The sequence below is a fragment of the Globicephala melas genome, chromosome 3 (assembly GCF_963455315.2).
Source record: "Globicephala melas chromosome 3, mGloMel1.2, whole genome shotgun sequence".
Classification (NCBI taxonomy): domain Eukaryota; kingdom Metazoa; phylum Chordata; class Mammalia; order Artiodactyla; family Delphinidae; genus Globicephala; species Globicephala melas.
In genome coordinates, this window is record NC_083316.1 from 155619033 (window position 1) to 155639425 (window position 20393).

At 50.3% G+C, this 20393-nt stretch overlaps 1 protein-coding gene across 1 annotated transcript in view; it reads left to right on the plus strand.

The window, feature by feature from the left end:
- The window catches only part of OBSCN (obscurin, cytoskeletal calmodulin and titin-interacting RhoGEF), a 169468-nt gene that overhangs the window by 125392 nt on the left and 23683 nt on the right, over nucleotides 1-20393 (plus strand). The window contains 19 exon segments of the mRNA XM_070045296.1: nucleotides 10148-10226; nucleotides 10450-10574; nucleotides 10730-10927; nucleotides 11582-11614; nucleotides 11754-11852; nucleotides 12015-12233; nucleotides 12640-12712; nucleotides 13076-13143; nucleotides 14454-14573; nucleotides 14728-14867; nucleotides 15247-15447; nucleotides 15573-15655; nucleotides 15933-16106; nucleotides 16874-17030; nucleotides 17370-17486; nucleotides 17570-17734; nucleotides 17841-17999; nucleotides 18153-18330; nucleotides 18903-19016. Coding sequence (XP_069901397.1) covers nucleotides 10148-10226; nucleotides 10450-10574; nucleotides 10730-10927; nucleotides 11582-11614; nucleotides 11754-11852; nucleotides 12015-12233; nucleotides 12640-12712; nucleotides 13076-13143; nucleotides 14454-14573; nucleotides 14728-14867; nucleotides 15247-15447; nucleotides 15573-15655; nucleotides 15933-16106; nucleotides 16874-17030; nucleotides 17370-17486; nucleotides 17570-17734; nucleotides 17841-17999; nucleotides 18153-18330; nucleotides 18903-19016 — 2502 coding nt within the window.

The window sequence follows — 20393 nt, forward strand, 5'->3', positions numbered from 1 at the left end:
TGAGTTTATTTTTGTGTATGGTGTTAGGGAGTGTTCTAATTTCATTCTTTTACATGTAGCTGTCCAGTTTTCCCAGCACCACTTATTGAAGAGACTGTCTTTTCTCATTGTATGTTCTTGCCTCCTTTATCGTAAATTAGGTGATCATATGTGTGTGGGTTTATCTCTGGGCTTTCTCTCCTGTACCATTGATCTATATTTCGGTTTTTGTGCCAGTATGATACTGCCTTGATTACTGTAGCTTTGTGGTATAGTTTGAAGTCAGGGACCCTGATTCCTCCAGCTCTGTTTTTCTTTCTCAATATTGCTTTGGCTATTCGGGATCTTTTGTGTTTCCATACGAATTGTAAAATTTTTTGTTCTTATTCTATGAAGAATGCTATTGGTAGGTAGTTTGATAGGGATTGCATTGAATCTGTAGATTGCTTTGGGTAGTATTTTGACAATAGTGACAAATTTTGACAATATTGATTCTTCCAATCCAAGAACATGGTATATTTCTCCACCTGTTTATGTCATCTTTGATTTCTTTCATCAGTGTTTTATAGTTTTCTGAGAACAAGTCTTTTTCCTCCTTAGGTAGGTTTATTCCTAGGTATTTTATTCTTTTTGTTGTGATGGTAAGTGGGATTGTTTCCTTAATTTCTCTTTCTGATTTTTTGTTGTTATTGTATAGGAGTGCCAGAGATTTCTGTGCATTAATTTTGTATCCTGCTACTTTACCAAATTTATTGATTAGTTCTAGTAGTTTTCTGGTGGCAGCTTTAGGATTCTCTATGTATAATATCATGCCATCTGCAGTGACAATTTTACTTTTTCTTTTCCAATTTGTATTCCTTTTATTTCTTTTTCTTCTCTGATTGCTGTGGCTAGGACTTCCAAAACTATGTTGAATATGAGTGGCGAGAGTGGACATCCTTGTCTTGTTCCTGATCTTAGTGGAAATGCTTTCAGTTTTTCACCATTGAGTATAATGTTTGCTGTGGGTTTGTCTTATATGGCCTTTATTATGTTGAAGTAGGTTCCCTCTATGCCCATTTTCTGGAGAGTTTTTATTATAAATAGGTGTGGGATTTTGTCAAAAGCTTTTTCTGCATCTATTGAGATGATCATATGGTATTTATTCCTTAATTTGTTAATATGGTGTATCACATTGATTTGCGTATATTGAAGAATCCTTGAATTCCTGGGATATATCCCACTTGATAATGGTGTATGATCCTTTTAATATGTTGTTGGATGCTGTTTGCTAGTATTTTTTCAGGATTTTTGCATCTATGTTCATCAGTGATACTGGTCTATAATTTTCTTTTTTTGTGATATCTTTTTCTGGTTTTGGTATCAGGGTGATGGTGGCTTTGTACAATGAATTTGGGAGTGTTCCTCCTTCTGCAATTTTTTGGAAGAGTTTGAGAAGGATCAGTGTTAGCTCCTCTCTAAATGTATGATAGAATTCGCCTGTGAAGCCATCTGGTCCTGGGCTTTTGTTTGTCGGAAGATTTTTAATCACAGTTTCAATTTCATTACTTGTGATAGGTCTGTTTATATTTTCTAATTCTTCCTGGTTCAGTCATGGAAAATTGTACCTTTCCAAGAATTTGTCCATTTCTTGGTTGTCCATTTTATTGGCATATAGTTGTTTGTAATAGTCTCCTATAATCCTTTGTATTTCTGCGGTGTCAGTTGTGATTTCTCTTTTTTCATTTCTAATTTTATTGATTTGTGTCCTCTCCCTTTTTTTCTTGATGAGTCTGGCTAAGGGTTTATCAATTTTGTTTATCTTCTCAAAGAACCAGCTTTTAGTTTTATTGATCTTTGCTATTGTTTTCTTCATTTCTATTTCATTTATTTCTGCTCTGATCTTTGTGATTTCTTTCCTTCTACTGACTTTGGGTTTTCTTTGTTCTTCCTTCTCTAGTTGCTTTAGGTTAGGGTTAGATTGTTTATTCGAGATTTTTCTTGTTTCTTGAGGTGAGATTGAATTGCCATAAACTTCCCTCTTAGAACTGCTTTTGCTGTGTCCCATAGGTTTTGGGTGGTTGTATTTGTGTTGCCATTTGTTTCTATGTATTTTTTAATTTCTTCTTTGATTTCTTCAGTGATCTCTTGGTTATTTAGTAGTGCACTGTTTAGCCTCCATGTATTTGTGGTTTTTACAATTTTTTCCTGTAATTGATTTTCAATCTCATAGCGTTGTGGTCAGAAAAGATGCTTGATATGATTTCAATTTTCTTAAATTTCCCAAGGCTTGATTTGTGACCCAAGATGTGATCTATCCTGGAGAATGTTCCATGTGCCCTTGAGAAGAAAGTGTATTCTGCAACTTTTGGGTAGAATGTTCTATAAATATCAATTAAATCTATCTGGTCTGCTGTGTCAGTTAAAGCTTGTGTTTCCTTATTTATTTTCTGTTTGGATGATCTGTCTATTGGTGTAAGTGAGGTGTTAAAGTCCCCTACTAAAACTGTGTTACTGTCGATTTCCCCTTTCATGGTTGTTAGTATTTGCCTTACGTATGGAGGTGCTCCTATGTTGGGTGCATAAACATTTACAATTGTTATATCATCTTCTTGGATTGATCCCTTGATCATTATGTAGTGTCCTTCCTTATCTCTTATAACAGTCTTTATTTTAAAGTCTATTTTATCTGATATGAGTATTGCTACTCCAGTTTTCTTTTGATTTACATTTGCATGGAATATCTATTTTGATCCCTTCACTTTCAGTCTGTATGTGTCCCTAGGTCTGAAGTGGGTCTCTTATAGACAGCATATATATGGGTCTTGTTTTTGTATCTGTTCAGCCAGTCTGTGTCTTTTGGTTGGGGCATATAATCCATTTACATTCAAGGTTATTATCCATATGTATGTTCCTATTACCATTTTCTTAGTTGTTTTGGGTTTGTTTTTGTGGGTCTTTTTCTTCTCTTGTGTTTCCTGCCTAGAGAAGTTTCTTTAGCTTTTGTTGTAAAGCTGATTTGGTGGTGCTGAATTCTTTTAGCTTTTGCTTGTCTGAAAAGCTTTTGATTTCTCTGTTGAATCTGAATGAGATCCTTGATGGGTAGAGTAATCTTGGTTGTAGGTTTTTCTCTTTCATCACTTTAAGTATATCCTGCCACTGCCTTCTGGCCTGTAGGGTTTCTGCTGAAAAATCTGCTGTTAACCTTATGGGGATTCCTTTGTATGTTATTTTTTGTTTTTCCCTTTTAATATTTTTTCTTTGAATTTAATTTTTAGTTTGATTAATATATGTCTTGGTGTGTTTCTCCTAGAGTTTATCCTGTATGGGACTCTCTGTGCTTCCTGGACTTGGGTGACTATTTCCTTTCCCATGTTAGGGTAGTTTTCCACTATAATCTCTTCAAATATTTTCTCAGACTCCTTCTTTTTCTCTTCTTCTTCTGGGACCCCTATAATGCGAATGTTGGTGTGTTTAGTGTTGTCCCAGAGATCTCTGAGATTGTCTTCAATTCTTTTCATTCTTTTTTCTTTATTCTGCTCCTCGACAGTTATTTCCACCATTCTGTCATCCAGCTCACTTATTCATTCTTCTGCCTCAGTTATTCTGTTATTGATTGCTTCTAGTGTATTTCTCATTTCAGTTATTTTGTTGTTCATCTGTTTGTTTGTTCTTTAGTTCTTGTAGATCTTTGTTAAACATTTCTTGTATTTTCTCAATCCATGGCTCCATTCTATTTCCAAGATCCTGGATCATCTTTACTATCATTACTCTGAATTCTTTTTCAGGTAGATTCCCTATTTCCTCTTCATTTATTTGGTCTTGGAGGTTTTTACCTTGCCCCTTCATCCATGACATATTTTTCTTGCTATCTCTTTTTTTTTTTTTTTATGAGTGGGATTGTGTTCCTGTCTTACTGGTTTTTTGGCCTCAGGCTTCCAACACTGAAGTCTGTAGGCTGTTGGGTAGAGCTGGGTCTTGTTGCTGAGAGGAGGACCTCCGGGAGACCTCACTCTGATGCATATTTCCTGGGGTCTGAGTTCCTCTGTTAGTCCAGTGGTTCGGACTCAGACCTCCCACCACAGGAGCTTCAGCCCAACCCCCATCTTGTGAATCCAAGATCCCGCAAGCCACACAGGACAGCAAAAAAAAAAAAAAAAGAACAATAATAAAGTAAAAAATAAAATTAGATTAGGAAACTAACAGATATGTTAGAAAAAATATAAAAATAAAAATATAGATAAAACAATAACTGGAAGGTAAAACAGAATCACAGTAGTAAAAAAGAGGAGGAGAAAAAATAAAAGGTGGAAAAGGCCTTGGCTATGGAGGGCAGGGCCTAAGCAGGGTCGAGGTTTAGGCAGTGGGTGGGGCCTATGCCTAGGACCCAGAAGGCTGGAAAAGGCCCTGAGGGTTGTGGGGTGTGGGGCTTAGGCTCAACAGAACAGAAGGGGCCCAGGCATATCTCCCACCTCTGGTCTCAGAGGGTGGGGGATCCCACCTTGGAGCCCAGCAGGCTTCCTTGGTTTGAGTGGGTGGGGCAAATGCCCTCTGCTCCTTTCCTGCTCCTCTAGTCCCAGAGGGCCCCTCCCACCTTCCTCTCCTGATCTCCCAGGCCTCCCTCCTACATCCCCAGGACCAACCTTGTCTGGAGGGGACCTCTGAGGGCGTAGGACCTGGCCCGAGAGCTGGGCAGACTTCCCCAGCCGATTGGGCAGGGGAAACGCTGGGCCCGCTCCCCTCTGATCCAAGCCCCCACGGGTCCCTTCAGGCATGGAAACCCCTCCCTCCCCTCTCAGCCACCCCTCACGGGCACTGGCCCTGTCCAGCCTCCACTTCTCCTCCCCCTCAGTCCCCTCATGTCCTGCCAGTTTGCTTGGGGGTTCTTCCTGTCTCCTTGGGCATCGGGGTCCCCCACCAGCATCAAGCACGTGCCCTAGTTTTCTCAGATATATGATTTTCAAATCTTTTCTCCCATTCTGTGGGTTGTCTTGTCACTTTCTTGATTGTTCTTTGATGCACAAAAGTTTTAAATTTTGATGGAGTATAGTTTATCTACTTTTTCTTTGGTTTCTTGTGCTTTACTTGTCACGTCTAAGAAACCACTGTCTAATCCAAAGTTATAAAGATTTACACTTATGATTTCTTCTCTCATATTTAGTTAGGTCTTTGGTACATTTTGAGTTCATATTTGTATATGGTGTGAGGTAAGGGCCCCAATTCATTTTTTTCCTGTGGAAATCCAGTTGTCCCACCACTATTTGTTGAAAAGACTATTTTCCCTCATAAAATTGTCTTGGAACTCTTGTCAGAAACGAATTTCTATTAAATGTGTAGGTTTATTTCTGACTCGCAATTCTATTCCATTCATCCAGATGTCTGTCATTATGCCATTACCACACTGTTTTGAATATTGTAGCCGTGTATAATACTGTTTTGAAATTTTTAACTGTGAGTCTGCCAACTTGGTTCTTCTTCAAGATTTTTGACCATCCTGAGTCTCTTGCATTTTCTTATGAATTTTAGGATCAGCTTGTCAATTTCTGCAACCATGATCTCTGGATACTTTTTAAGATTTTTTTTTGTCATTGGTTTTGAGTAATTTGATTATAGTCTTTGGTGCAATTGTCTTTATTTATGTTCCTTGTGCAGTTAATTGAGCTTCTTGGATTTTGGGTTAATAGTTTTCATTAAGTTTGAAATTTGGGGGAGGCATTATTTCTTCAAATATTTTTTCTTTCCCCCTTCATTTGGGAGCTTAAGTTACAAATCATCGAGCCACTTGAAGTTGTACTATAGCTTACTAATAATCCTTTTCCATTTTTATTAATAAAATTCTTCTTTCTCTATGCATTTCATTTTTCATAGTTTCTATTGCTATGTTTTTATGGTCACTGTTCTTTTGTAGTATCTAATCTGCTATCAATCCCATCCATTGTATTGTTTATCTCTAGAAGTTCTACTTGAGTCTTTTTTATATGTTCTATATCTCATCTTAACTTTTCAAACACATGGAATACAGTTCTAATACCTGTGCTCATGTCCTTATCTCCCAGTTCTAATATCTGTGTCAAATCTGACTTGGTTTTGACAATTGATTATTCTACACATCATAGGTTGTGTGTTTCCTGCCTCCTTGCATGTCGGACAGTCTGGGCTGAATGCCTGATAGTGTGAATTTAACCCTGTTGGGAGCTGGATATTTTGGTTTCTGCAGGTCTTCTTGAGCAACACAGCGTGTTACTTGGAAGCAGCTCGATCCTTTTGGGTCTGGCTTGTGTGATTTGTTATGTGGGGCCAAGGCAGTGCTCAGTCCAAAGCTGATCATCTTCGTCTGCTGAAGTGAGAGTGTTCCTGAGTACTCAACCTGATGCCCTGTGCATTAAGAAAGTTTCTAATCTAACTGCAAACAGACATTATTCCAGCCCTTGTGCTCCTCTGGTGCTACTTCCTCTAGTCCTTTCAGATGGCTCTTTCCTGTGTGCATGTGCCAGTCAGTGCTCTGTGGCATCCTCGAGGGAGGGGGCCCTCTCTCTGTGCAGCTTTCTCTTCTCTGGTTTTCTGTTCCATGGGCACAGGCTGCCTTTGTCTCTCAGGACATCAGCTCTGTCTCCTCAACTCAGGGTCTGCCTGGCTCTGCCTCAGTTTCCTTTTCCCGTAAACTTAAGTCAGGAAGCTGGGGCAATTATAGGGCTCACCATTGTTTCCTATCTCTAATACATCACTGTCCTTCATTCATCTTAACCATTCTGATGATTCTGTACCCAATTCCAATGTGTGGGTTTTTTTCTTTCCCACAAAAAGAAATTCTCTGAGACACCAGCCAAGTGTCCTACAGTTCAACTCAATTCTGACACCATCCACCTGGAAATAGCATCAGATCCCATAGGTTAAGGGCTCAGTCCCACAAGGCTGCCTCCCCCACCACTTCAGATATCAACTGCAAGTCCAGGTTGTCACCTGTGCTTCTGGCCTACATGCTATAAATTAGAGGTTCCAATGACCCCCTTCCTTGGGTTTTAATAATTTGCTAAAGTGGCTCACAGAACTCAGAGAAACATTTCACTTACTAGATCAGTGCTTTATTATAAAAGGGTAAAACTCAGGAGCAGCCAGGTGGAAGAGATGTATAGGCAAGGCGCGTGGGAAGGGGCAGGGCCAAGCATGCCACTTTCCCCCAGTGTCCATGTGTTTACCAGCCGGGAAGCTCTCCGAACCCTATCCTTTTGGGTTTTTATGGAGACGTCATTACACAGGCACAACTGATTAAATCATTGACCACTGGTGATTAGAAAAAAATATTTTATTGGAGTATAGTTGCTTTACAGTGTTGTGTTAGTTTCTGCTGTACAGCAAAGTGAATCAGCTATACATATACACATATCCCCTCTTTTTTGGGTTTCCTTCCCATTTAGGTCACCGCAGAGCATTGAGTAGAGTTCCCTGTGCTGTGCAGTAGGTTCTCCTTAGTTATCTATTTTACATATAGTATCAGTAGTGTGTATATGTCAATCCCAATCTCCCAATTCATCCCACCCTCCCTTTCCCCCTTGGTATCCATAGGTTTGCTCTCTACGTCTGTGTCTCTATTTTGGCTTTGTAAATAAGATCATCTATACAGTTTTTTCAGATTCCACATATATGCGTTATATACGATATTTGTTTTTCTCTTTCTGGCTTACTTCACTCTGTATGACAGTCTCTAGGTCCATCCACGTCTCTACAAATGACTCAATTTCGTTCCTGTTTATGGCCGAGTGATATTCCATTGTATATATGTACCACATCTTCTTTATCCACTCCTCTGTTCATGGACATTTAGGTTGTCTCCATGTCCTGGCTATTGTAAATAGTGCTGCAATGAACATTGGGGTGCATGTGTCTTTTTGAATTATGGTTTTCTCAGGGTATATGCCCAGTAGTGGGATTGCTGGGTCACATGATAGTTCTATTTTTAGTTTTTTAAGGAACCTCCATACTGTTCTCCATAGTGGCTGTATCAATTTACATTCCCACCAAAAGTGTAGGAGGGTTCCCTTTTCTCCACACCCTCTCCAGCATTTATTGTTTGTGGATTTTGTGATGCAGGCCATTCTGACAGGTATGAGGTGAAAACTACCTCATTGTAGTTTTGATTTGCATTTCTCAATGATTAGTGATGTTGAGCATCTATTCATGTGCCTCTTGGCCATCTGTATGTCTTCTTTGGTGAAATGTCTATTTAGGTCTTCTGCCCATTTTTTGATTGGGTTGTTTGTTTTTTTGATATTGAGCTGCATGAGCTGTTTGTATATTTGGGGGATTAATCCTTTGTCAGTTGCTTCGTTTGCAAATATGTTCTCCCTTTCTGAGTGTTGTCTTTTCGTCTTGTTTATGGTTTCCTTTGCTGCGCAAAAGCTTTGAAGTTTCATTAGGTCCCATTTGTTTATTTTTGTTTTTATTTTCATTACTCTAGGAGGTGGGTCAAAAAAGATCTTGCTGTGATTTATGTCAAAGAGTGTTCTGCCTGTGTTTTCCTCTAAGAGTCTTATAGTGTCTGGCCTTACATTTAGATCTTTAATTCATTTTTAATTTATTTTTGTGTATGGTGTTAGGGAGTGTTCTAATTTCACTCTTTTACGTGTAGCTGCCCAGTTTTCCCAGCACCATTTATTGAAGAGGCTGTCTTTTCTCCATTGTATATTCTGGCCTCCTTTGTCATAGATTAGTTGACCATAGGTGCATGAGTTTATCTCTGGGCTTTCTCTCCTGTACCATTGATCTATATTGCTGTGTTTGCACTAGTACCATACTGTCTTGACTACCGTAGCCCTGTAGTATAGTCTGAAGTCAGGGAGCCCGATTCCTCCAGCTCCGTTTTTTTTCTTTTCTCAAGATTGCTTTTGCTCTTCAAGGTCTTTTGTGTTTCCATACAAGTTGTAAAATTTTTTGTTCTACTGTGAAAAATGCCATTGATAATTTGATAAGGATTGCATTGAACCTGTAGATTGCTTTGTGTAGTATAGTTATTTTGACAATATTGATTCTTCCGGTCTGAGAACATGGTACATGTCTCCATCTGTTTGTGTCGTCTTTGATTTCTTTATCAGCATCTTATAGTTTTTGGTGTACAGGTCTTTTGCCTCCTTAGGTAGGTTTATTCCTAGGATTGAACTCAATCTCCAGCCCCTCTCCCCTCCCTGGATGTCAGGGGGTCTCAACCTTCTAGGCACATGGTTGGTTACCCCGGCAATCAGCCCCCATCCTTAGGGGCTTTTGGAAAATCACTTCATTAACATAAAAAACCCCACCTCTGTGCCTCTCCTCACTTAGGAAATTCCAAGGGTTTAGGAGCTCTGAGTCAGGAACAGGAGGAAGACCAAACACATATTTCTTATTATAAATCACAACATCACAACCATTGTTTTGTGTATTGTGTTTGTTTTCCTTTGGTTGTTTCAGGGGGCCAGTGTCTTAGTTCAGGCTGTTATAACAAAGTACCATAGACTGTGCAGCTTAAATAACAGAAATTTATTGCTTAAAGTTGTGGAGACTGGAAGTCTGAAATCAGGGTGCTAGCATGATTGGGTGCTGGTGAGAGCCCTCTTCCGAATTGCAGATGGCCATCCTCTCACTGTGTTCTCACACGGGGGAAGGGGGAAGGGGTCTCTTCTTATAAGGGCACTAATCCCATTCATTAGGCTCCACCCTCATGACCTCATCTAAGCCTGATCACCTCAAAAAGATCCCATCTTCAAACACTGTCATGTTGAGGGTTAGGACTTCAGCATATGAATTTTGGGGGGACACAACATTCAGACCTTAGCAGAGGGTAAATCCAGCCCCTCTTCTCCATTGTGGCTAGAAGTTGAAGTCCCAGCTGTTGGTTTTGAGGCCTGTGTTATCCTTGTTCCTTAGTTGGCTGGAACTGGAAGATGCTGTTGTTGCCACTGTCTGCTATTTATGAAGCCCAGTATTTATAATTTGTTGGGTCTTGTAGTTAGTTATAGGCCTGGAAACATGGGCTGGTAACAGCCTGGGGACAAGGAGGGGCCATAGGGTAGCTGTGTCCCCCATGCCTTCTGACTCAGAAGTGTGAGTGGCTCCCAGGAATGGCTGCGCAGTGAGAATCAGGTAGCCTCTGGGGTGGGGCCCGTTCCCCAGGCAGATGGGGTGCAGGCCTCGCTTCAGCTCCACCCTTCATCCTCAGTGACCAGCACCGACTACGAAACTGCTGTGGATGCCACGGAAACCTCGTCCTATTTCAGCGCCCAAGGCTACCTGTCCAGGTAGAGGGTCGTGCAGGGGTGGTCCTGGGCCCTTTGCGGGGGGTGGCAATGCTGGCTTGGACTGACAGAATCCAAATCCTGGAGCCTTCAACCAGGCCACGGCAGTCTCTGTCCAGGAAAGAGGAGACCTCAAAAGCCATCCATGCTTGACCCTGGTCCCCTCCTGTCCTGGACCCCTCACTGGTCCATCTCACATCTGCCCCTTCTTGGTTCTCCCTGCCAGCTGGGAGCAGGAGGGCACGGAGTCTACCCCAGAGGAGGGGCAGCTGCCGCAGGTCGTGGAGGACCTGAAAGACCTCCAGGTGGCCCCCGGCACGTGTCTGGCCAAGTTCCAGCTCAAGGTGAAAGGTAAGGGGGAGAGAGATGAAGGGAAAGGAGCTGCCTCCCACCAGAGGGAGGGTTAGGGTTAGGGTTAGATCACCCAGGGGTCTGTGAGGGCCTTTGGAGGGCATGGTGTCCACTGGGCTGTGGCCCTGTGCTAACCACTCCCCCTGCGGCCCCAGGCTACCCCACTCCTCGACTGTACTGGTTCAAAGATGGGCAGCCCCTGACTGCATCTGCACACATCTGCATGACGGACAGGAAGACACTGCACACCCTGGAGATTGTCTCGGTCACCAGCGAGGATGCTGGCCAGTACTCGGCCTACATCAGCAACACCGTGGGTGCTGCTTATTCGTCTGCTCGGCTGCTGGTCCGAGGTGGGTGCTCAGGGATGCAGCAGAGCTTGGTGTCCACACCCAGGTTGATGTCCACCTATAAACCATGCTGTGGCAAGCCTGGGAGCTAGGGCCCAGTGGTCACTGGCCCTGTGTGCAAAAGTCACAGGTGGCCAGAAGCTGGCTCCCAGAGAACATGGGCCCTTAGAGGGCGTGGGGCCCATGAAAAACTGACCAGCAAGCAGGGTAGCTAGCTGGTGGAGTAGGCCCAGGCAAGCATGGAGCCCTCCGTAGACTGTGGAGGAAGAGGCAGGTAGTAATTGGGGGAGTAGAGGTCTTAACTTCCTTATTTTCCAAAGTTCTGAGCACTGCAAGGTGATTCCAAGTCTTGCCCAAATCTGCCCTGGTCTAGGGACCCAACACTGCCCGTGGCATTGCTTCAGTTGTGGCGTTCTGAGCACAAGCATCCCCAAGTTAGTTTCAGAGCAACGCCCCAGACTCCTGGGCCGGCATGGGTAACATTCCATCTGGTCCGTGGGGACTGAGTGAATTCCATGTCTGCACGGCCAGGTTTAGGAAAGGTGCTGTGTGCAGGAATGGGCGGGGCCACCCTCGGGACTCACACCCTGCTAGGCAGGCCCACTCAGGGGAGGGGGCACCTTGGTGCTGTAGACCTGACTTCTGTGCTTTCTTCAGGCCCCAATGAACCGGAAGAGAAGCCAGCATTCGGTGAGCCGACTCCAGAGGGCAGAGGGAGGGAGGGTGGGGTGGACCCTGGGGACAGGTTCCGTGAGGGTGCGTGAGGGGGACGACCCCGTGGAATTGGGGCTCTGCACTGTTTACCACCAACCGCCCCATGTCTCTCCAGATGTACACCAACAGCTGGTGCCACCCCGATTCCTGGAGAAGTTCACCTCCAAGAAGGTGAAGAAGGGCTCCAGCATCACCTTCTCAGTGAAGGTTGAAGGTGAGATGTCCTGCCTCCCTGTCCCACTCAGGAGAGCCCCCAGGGAGGTCCCCCCCCTGCACCCACTCAGGACCCTCCTAGGGAGGCTCAGAGGTGACCCCTGCCTCTCAGAGCCACCCTCTTGGTGTGGGGAGACTGTCCACCATCTACTCCCGCCTGCAGGAGACCCGCTCCCAGCTGTGCATTGGCTGCGGGAGGAGGCTGAGCAGGGTGTGCTGTGGATCGGCTGCCACACGCCGGGCTACACAGTGGCCAGCTCTGCCCAGCAGCACAGCCTGGTCCTTCTGGATGTGGACCGACAGCACCAGGGCACCTACACCTGCATCGCCACAAACACTGCTGGCCAAGCCCTCTGTTCCGCAAGCTTGCACGTCTCTGGCTGTGAGTGGGCATGAGTGACCCAGCCAGGAGTGGGAGAGGGGCAGTGTGGGTAGTGTGCAGCCTCAGAGCTCATGGGCCAGCTCCCACACCCTACACTGTGGGCTCCATTCAGCTAGCTGAGACTCTCCTAGAAGCCCCCCGCCGCCCTGAGTGGTTTCTTCCTGGGTCACTCTCAGCTCTTCCCAGGGCGGGTGAGTCAAGTGCAGACCCCATTCCCATCCCTACCAGTGGTGGGATGACTGTGGGCCAAGCTGGAACACTGGGCACAGTCTTCCTCGGGGCTCCAGATGACAGGGCCAAGGCCCCCTGGGGGGTGGTCCAGGCATCCCTGGCAGGGGTCCCGATCAGAATCAGAGCTCAAGGGTATGAGGTGTCATCCTGGTCGCTCACCCTGTTCTCCTGACAGTACCTAAGGAGGCTGGGGCAGCAGAGGAGCAGGCCGGGGTGAAGGAGGCCCTCATCTCCACCTTCCTGCAGGGGTGAGTGAGGGGCTGCTCAAGAGGCAGAGGGGCCAGGAGTGAGGTCCCGGGAGTGTGGGTCCTGGGAGTGCAGGAGTACAGGTCCTGGGAGAGTGGGTCCTGGGAGTGCAGGTCCTGGGAGTGTGGGTCCTGGGAGTGCAGGTCCTGGGTGAGTGGGGTCCTGGTCCTGGTGGGGGGCAGTGCTGCTGCTAGGAGGGAGCCCCATCGCAGATCCCAGCCCAGCTCTGGCCCTCTTGGGCCATGTGGCTTGGGTCCCCATTGTAAAGAGAGGACTTCCCCAGGGCCCCGACTGTGGCATCAAGGCCCACTGCCCCCAGACCCTCTTTTCTGTCAGGCCCTTCAGGATACCTCCTCCCCCTTTAGGACCCAACTTGTTTCTGAGCAGATGTTGCAACCTTCAGGTTTCACTGACCTCGCTGGGCAGAGGAAAGGTACGGGCTGAGTGGGCACACGTCTGTGCAGGGTGGGGGACAGGGGGTGTGGAGGAGGCTGCCCCGCTGGCAGGCCCCAGGACCGTGTGGCCCTAGGAACACCTGCTTGCCTGGCTCTGGGCTGGGCCTCCCTGCCCTCTTATGGGCCTAATTCTGAGCTTTGGTTGGTCTCCGGGCCATTTCTGACCCTCGAGGATGTGGAAGCTCGCGGGGGCCCCTGGGCTGGGCCAGCCCTTGGCTTAGAGCTCACGTCCAGGGGGCTGTATGGGTGCCTAGGAGCAGGCAGCTGCCGAGTCAGGGCTGGCATGGGGGCAGTTCGGGGAGGCGGGTGCTGGATATGCTGCCGACAGGGCCCCCACTTTGTCAGGGCTTCTCCCCCTGCCCCCAAGCTGGGTCCCCCTATTCCCAGCCTCTAAGTGTGCCTGCCCCCTGACATGTCCAGCTGCTTCCTGGCCACCTGCACAGGGCCCCAGCACCTTGGCATATTTAAAAAATTGTTTTATGGAGAATACTGAGTCTGCACAGAAGTCGAGAGAAGGGAGCCGTGCACCCCACGTACCCATTGCCCACCTTTGGGATCACTTCTCCACTGACCTGCTTTGTTAATTTACCCAGCCCTCCCTTCCCTGTGCTGCCCCCATCCCAAGCCGCCCTCATTCCCCCGTAACCCCAGCAACTGCTCCCAGCCCCTTACACCTGCAAAGGATCCCACTTCCATCAAGGTCGACCTGAAGCCATCAAACCACAGCTGCCAGGGGTCTGGCCCCCCCAGCCCTCGGGCCACAATTTGGGGTCCTGCCCCCTGCCTTCAGTGTCCAGGACCTGCCCTCGTATTATACTGCCTGGCTGAGGTCCTTGTGATCTCTGTCCCTTCTGAGCCCCTTCCCAGACCAGCGGCCAAGTGGCCAACAGAAATGGAAGTTTGGCACAAACCCCACTGGGGACCCCACAGCTCCAAGCTCCAACCCCAGCCTGACCATTTACCCAGCTTTGCCCTCAGCTGCACCTGCCCACCGCCTTGCAACCATGCTGGCTACCTGCTGTCCCCTGACTGCCTGCTCTCCCCACAGCCACCTGCTGCCCCCACTGTCATGCCTGAGTTTGTGGTCCCCTAAGTCACACCTTGGCTCAGTTACCCTTGAGCCAAAGAGACCCCTAGTTGTGGTCAGCCTTCCCTGCTTCTGGCAGCTCTGGCCCAAGTCTATGCGTCCCTGGGCTACTCTGACCCCCAAGCCCAGGATGGGCCTGGAGGCGGTGTTCGGGCACATCTGTGGAGCACACGGCTGGCTGAGCTAGGGTCTGGCCCCCAGGAGAGCTTCCGTCATCAGAGGCCTGCGGCCACCTGTCCTTGGCTGAGGTGGGCACGGAGGAGTTCCTGAAGAAGCTCACGTCGCAGATCACAGAGATGGTGTCGGCCAAGATCACACAGGGTAAGGGTAGCTGGCGATGGAGTGAAGTCCAGGGGTGGCCGTGACTGAGCCCCCAGGACTGGGGCCCCTCCTCACCTGAACGCCCTGTAGACCCATGGGAGGGCGGCATGGGGGGCAGGCCCTTCGAAGGCATCATGTGCCCTGTGTCCCCCAGCCACGCTGCAGGTGCCTGGAGGTGACAGCGATGAGGAGTCCAAGACGCCGTCCGCATCCCCCCGGCATGGCCGGTCACGCCCCTCTTCCAGCGTCCAGGAGTCATCCTCAGAGTCCGAGGATGGAGACTACCGGGGAGAGGTGCATGGGCAGGCGAGGGGTGGGGCAGGGTGGGCAAGGGGGTATGAGAGTGTCAGGGACAGGGTGAAGGTGGAGTTGGTGTAGGGGGCCGGGGGAGCTGGGGCAGAGGAGGTGGGCACACACCTGAGGGGCCAATATCACCACTGCGACCCAGGACACCCCCAGCACCCCAGAGGTTCCTCCTTGTCTCTTTGGGGTGGGCCACCTGGCACCCCCGGTAGGATTTCCATCAGTAGAGATGGGTTGAGCCTGTTCTAGAACTTCATGGAATCTCAGGATGGCTGCTTCTTCTCCACTGAATTCCAGAGGCCTTGTAGCCTGGGGCCTTAGGAGGCCCACTGGCCCCTCTCCAGGTCTGACTCAGTGACTTCCCCCCCAGATCTTTGACATTTATGTGGTCACGGCTGACTACCTGCCCCTGGGGGCTGAGCAGGACGCCATCTCGCTGCGGGAGGGCCAGTACGTGGAGGTACTGGACTCGGCGCACCCGCTGCGCTGGCTTGTGCGTACCAAACCCACCAAGTCCAGCCTCTCTCGGCAAGGCTGGGTGTCTCCTGCCTACCTGGACAAGCGGCTCAAGGTACCTGGATGGCTGGAAGGGTGGTCCTGGGGTTGTACCCCCGTTCCCCATGAAGGCGGGAGCCTCGCCCTGGAAGGACAGGCTAGTGCTCAAGCTGTCTATGACCCTCTCCTGTCTCTCACCAGCTGTCACCTGAGTGGGGGCCAGCTGAGGCCCCTGAGTTCCCCGGGGAGGCTGTGTCGGAGGATGAGTACAAGACGAGGCTGAGGTGAGGGGCCACCGGCAGGAACTGTGGGAAGTTGGGTTCCTGTGGGGGGCCTCCAGGATGCTAATTACACCCAAGTCCCCTGGGGCTTGCCTCTACCTGGCGGGACCTTGCCTGGAAACTCCGTGTGGTGGGGCTGCCTGGTGTGTGAGGGTGCCCTCCCTCCACCAGCTTGCCAGGCCCATTCTGAAAGTGGGCAGCAGGATGCACGTGACTTGGAAGTGCCCGGTTCAGCAGCTAAGCTCCTGGGTCTTCCCCTCATGGCTGTCTCCCCACCCAGCTCCATAATCCAGGAGCTGCTGAGCTCGGAGCAGGCCTTTGTGGGCAAGCTGCAGTTCCTGCAGAACCACCACATGCAGTACCTGGACCACTGCCCCCACGTGCCCACGGCCGTGGCCAGCCAGAAGGCAGTCATCTTCCGAAATGTGCAGGACATCAGTCACTTCCATAGCAGGTGGGCATGCAGGGTGGGCCTCAAGGCTATTCCCCGGTCTGTGTGTACATGCATGTATACACACACATGCTTAGACACACACTTGGACACACTGTTCACATGTGTAGATACATGTGTGCACACACAAGTCATACATGCACAAGACACACGCCTACACACACGGACACACACCACACATGTGCATACACACGTGGATGCTCACACTTGCACATGTGTGTACCGACAGGGCTGTACCTCAGGAGAGTGGGCAGGAGTCGAGAAGAGACAGAACCTTTGATGACTCGATTCACCCACTGGTGCACCACACTCCTGTACACACATGTCCCCAGGAACACAGGCATGTGCACCTGGCTTATCCCCGGAAGTGCCTGTGACACACCTACCCACTGCAACCCAAGTACACAGACATACCCCAGAAATTTGTGCACACATGTACATGGGCACACACAAGTACACGTGCATACCTGCACACTCACACACAGCCTTTCACATGTGGGCATACATGTACATGGCACACACACGAATACATGTACACCCACAGACACGTACTCCCTTACATGCTTGCACACCTGCACATAAGTGCACGCTCTGCAATACCACATATGCATGGCCCTCACAGCCCAGAACACTCACTGTCATCCACAGGAGCCCAGCCCTGGGAAGGAGCCTGTTTCTTCCCAAACCTGAGGGTTTGGGGCTGGGTTGTGGGTCGTGGGTGAGGGTCCTGATGTCAGCCCTCACCTGACCACTGTTCCCCTCCATGGCAGTTTCTCACAGGAGCTGCATAGCTGTGACACGGATGACGACGTGGCCATGTGCTTCATCAAGAACCAGGCAGCCTTTGAGAAGTATCTGGAGTTCCTGGTGGGCCGAGTGCAGGCTGAGTCGGCGATGGTCAGCACGGCCGTGCAGGAGTTCTACAAGGTGCTCCTCTGCCCGTCAGCCCTGCCTCCACTCGCCAGGCTTGATGCTGGCTTCCAGATCTTAGATCATCTTCCCTGACCCTGCTCAGGCCCCACTTCAGCCTGCCCAGGCCCCCTGGCCCCTAGCTTAGAAAAGCGGGCAGGGTCACCCCCCCCAACCCCAAGCTTTGCTCACCTGTTAGACAGTGACACCGGCCATCACCTGGGGCAGTGGTGGGGCCCACCTGCGGAGGAGGGTCTGTGTGTGGGACCCTGATCCACCAGCTCTGGGGCTCTGGGGACATAAGCCATCTGGAGGCTGTGCCCCCCCGCCCTGAACCCAGCCCTGCGATTTCCACAGAAATACACTGAGGAGGTGCTGTCAGCCGCAGATCCTTCGCAGCCACCCCCGCCGTCCCTGCAGCACTTCCTGGAGCAGCCGGTGGAACGAGTCCAGCAGTACCAGGCCCTCCTCAAGGTAGGCACGGCCGGCCAGGGGCTGCGGGGCCACCCCCATGCCCAGCCACCCCAGGTCTCGCCCTGACCCGCAGTCTCCCCCAGGAGCTGATCCGCAACAAGGCGCGGAATGGACAGAACTGTGCACTGCTGGAGCAGGCCTACGCAGTGGTGTCGGCCCTGCCGCAGCGTGCCGAGAACCAGCTGCACGTGTCGCTCATGGAGAACTACCCGGGCACCCTGGAGGCTCTAGGCGAGCCCATCCGCCAGGTCTGGGGCTAGGGGTGCAGTGGAGGGCCTGGGCAGGTGGCCAGGGCTTGTGGAGGGCTGGACTCCAGGCTGGGCATGGCTGACCACAGGCTCACCGCTCTCCCAGGGCCACTTCATTGTGTGGGAGGGGACACCGGGTGCGCGGATGCCGTGGAAGGGCCACCACCGGCATGTCTTCCTGTTCCGCCACCACCTGGTGGTCTGCAAGCCCAAGCGGGACTCGCGCACTGACACCTTCAGCTACGTCTTCCGGAACATGATGAAGGTTTGCAGGGTGCCAGCGGAGCCTGGGTGGGCAGAGGGAGGCCATGCAGGATGTGTGGGCAGGTGGAGGCTGCTGGCCGGTCCTGCAGCCCAGTCCTGGGTGACCATGGCTCAGCCTGCATCCGGGCAGTCAGCCTGCATCCTCCCCCCACAGCTGAGCAGCATCGACCTGAACGACAAGGTGGAGGGCGATGACCGTGCCTTCGAGGTTTGGCATGAGCGGGAGGACTCAGTACGCAAGTACCTGCTGCAGGCGCGGACGGTCATCACCAAGAACTCCTGGGTGAAGGAGATCTGTGGCATCCAGCAGCGCCTGGCCCTGCCCGTGTGGCGTGAGTGCCTGGGCTCATGAGGCGAGGCTGGATGGGAGGCTGAACCTTTCAGCCTGGCGGTCTGGCTTGCGGGCACCTAGGTTGGCAGGTCCTGAGCCCTGGCGCCCTGCCCCTACCTGGGCAGGCACAAGGGAAGGGGCTCGATTCTGGGGCAAGTGGCTCTCTCTACCTTGGTTAGCCCAGCCTCTCGGGAGCCCTTAATCAGAGTGTAGGGCTGGCCCTGACCAGAATTGAGGGGAGCCTCGAGGTTCACTGGGGGCTTTCCAGCACAAGGCAGGTGCCCAGACTGTGTTAGGAATGTGAAGGGCCCGGAAGTTCCTCACTTAGAACAGGAGAGAGGATCCCATTTCAACATGCCCTCTTTTTCCACAGTCCCTACCACTCCCCAGTATACAGCCAACCTGTGTCGCTCATCCTAATGCCCATCCAGGCCCTAGTGTGGGACTATGGATAAAGGCTCACAAGGGGTGGTATCTGTTGCAACCACATCCTTGGTCATGGGGCTCTGGCCCTGCCAGGTGTGCACCTGAGGGGACGGGTGGGTGCTCCAGGCCCTGTGTATGTATCCCCAGGCCCCCCGGAATTTGAAGAGGAGCTGGCCGACTGCACGGCTGAGCTGGGCGAGACAGTCAAACTAGCCTGCCGTGTGACGGGCACACCCAAGCCCATCGTGAGCTGGTACAAAGGTAGGCCTTTGGGGGCCGGTGGATACTGATCTTGCAACAAGCAAGAGCTGCCCAGAGGGAATCAGGCTGGGCAGGGGACCAGGGATCCAGGGTGGGGTTGGCTGAGGGGCTGGACACAAGAGACAGGCCTCCTGTTCCAGTCTCCTGCTCCTGAATCAAAGACAGGCTGGCCAGTGTGCACGGGTGGGTGAGGTGGGACAGAGGCGGAGGCTGCTTAGGTATGCATCGTGTTTCTGACGCAGTGACTCTGCCCACCACCGAATCTCACTCATTAGCTCTCTCATTTGCCATGTTTGTGCTGAGTGCCCAGGTACCATTCCAGGTGCAGGGAAGGTGCAGTGAACAGGCAGATCAACCTTGTCCAAGGAGGCTGACCTTCTAGGGGAGTAGACAGATGACAAGCACATAGACAAATGTGTAATATTTGTGACCAGCCAGAGAAATAAGGCAGAGTGAAGGGCAGAGAGTAGTCATCATGCAGACATGTTGGAGGAACTCCAAATAGGCAGTGAGGCTCCAGGAGGACAGGGGAGGGGGAGGCACTGAGGCAGGTGTAGTGGGGAATGAGGCTGGGGAATGCTGGGCCTTGAGGGCTGCCGTGTGGGTCTCAGATTTGACTCTGTGTGTGATGGGAGCTGCAAAGTTTGGGGGTCCCCAGGAACACTGAGGTCAGGAGCCCAAGACCATTCTCACTGGACACGAACTGCAAGGTTGGGGGTCCCATAACCGCCTTCAGGTTCAGTGATTCACTAGGACTCACAGAACTCAGCAGAGCCGTTCCTCTCAGGGTTCTGGTTTACTGCAGTAAAAGGGAAGAGGCACATGGGGTGGGGTCCAGTTGGGGATCCAGGTATGGTCCAGATGTCCCCCCCGTGGAGTTGTGTGGACATGCCTGTTCCTGTCAGTACAGATGTGTGCCATCACACGGAGTGTGGCCAACCAGGGACGCTCACTTGTTGAGCCTTGTTGTCCAGGGTTTCTGTTGGGGCATTCACGTAGGCTGACCACCTGCATGGCTGACCTCAATCTCTGGCCCCTCTGAGGTCAAGCTGATGCAGTATGGCCTAAAGCCCCCACCCTAAATCACAGTGTGGCATAGACCACCTGGCGTGGTCCAGGTTCCCAGGTAAACCAAGATACTCTTATTAGGCCTCACCTGGCTGGCAGGTAGGTCTCCTCCGGGCTGGCAGGTAAATCCTGAATCCTTAGTTCAGTCCCAGTAGCCAAGTCCAGTCCTGGTTTTGGAGGAGCTGTCCCAGGGAAGTCAGTCCTCCTGTCCTGCTTGTTCACAGCCAGCTGGGGCATTTGTTCACCCACGAATGGCTAAGAATGGGGCTGGAGAAGACATGCAGGAGCACTTTGCTGGGACATGAAAGA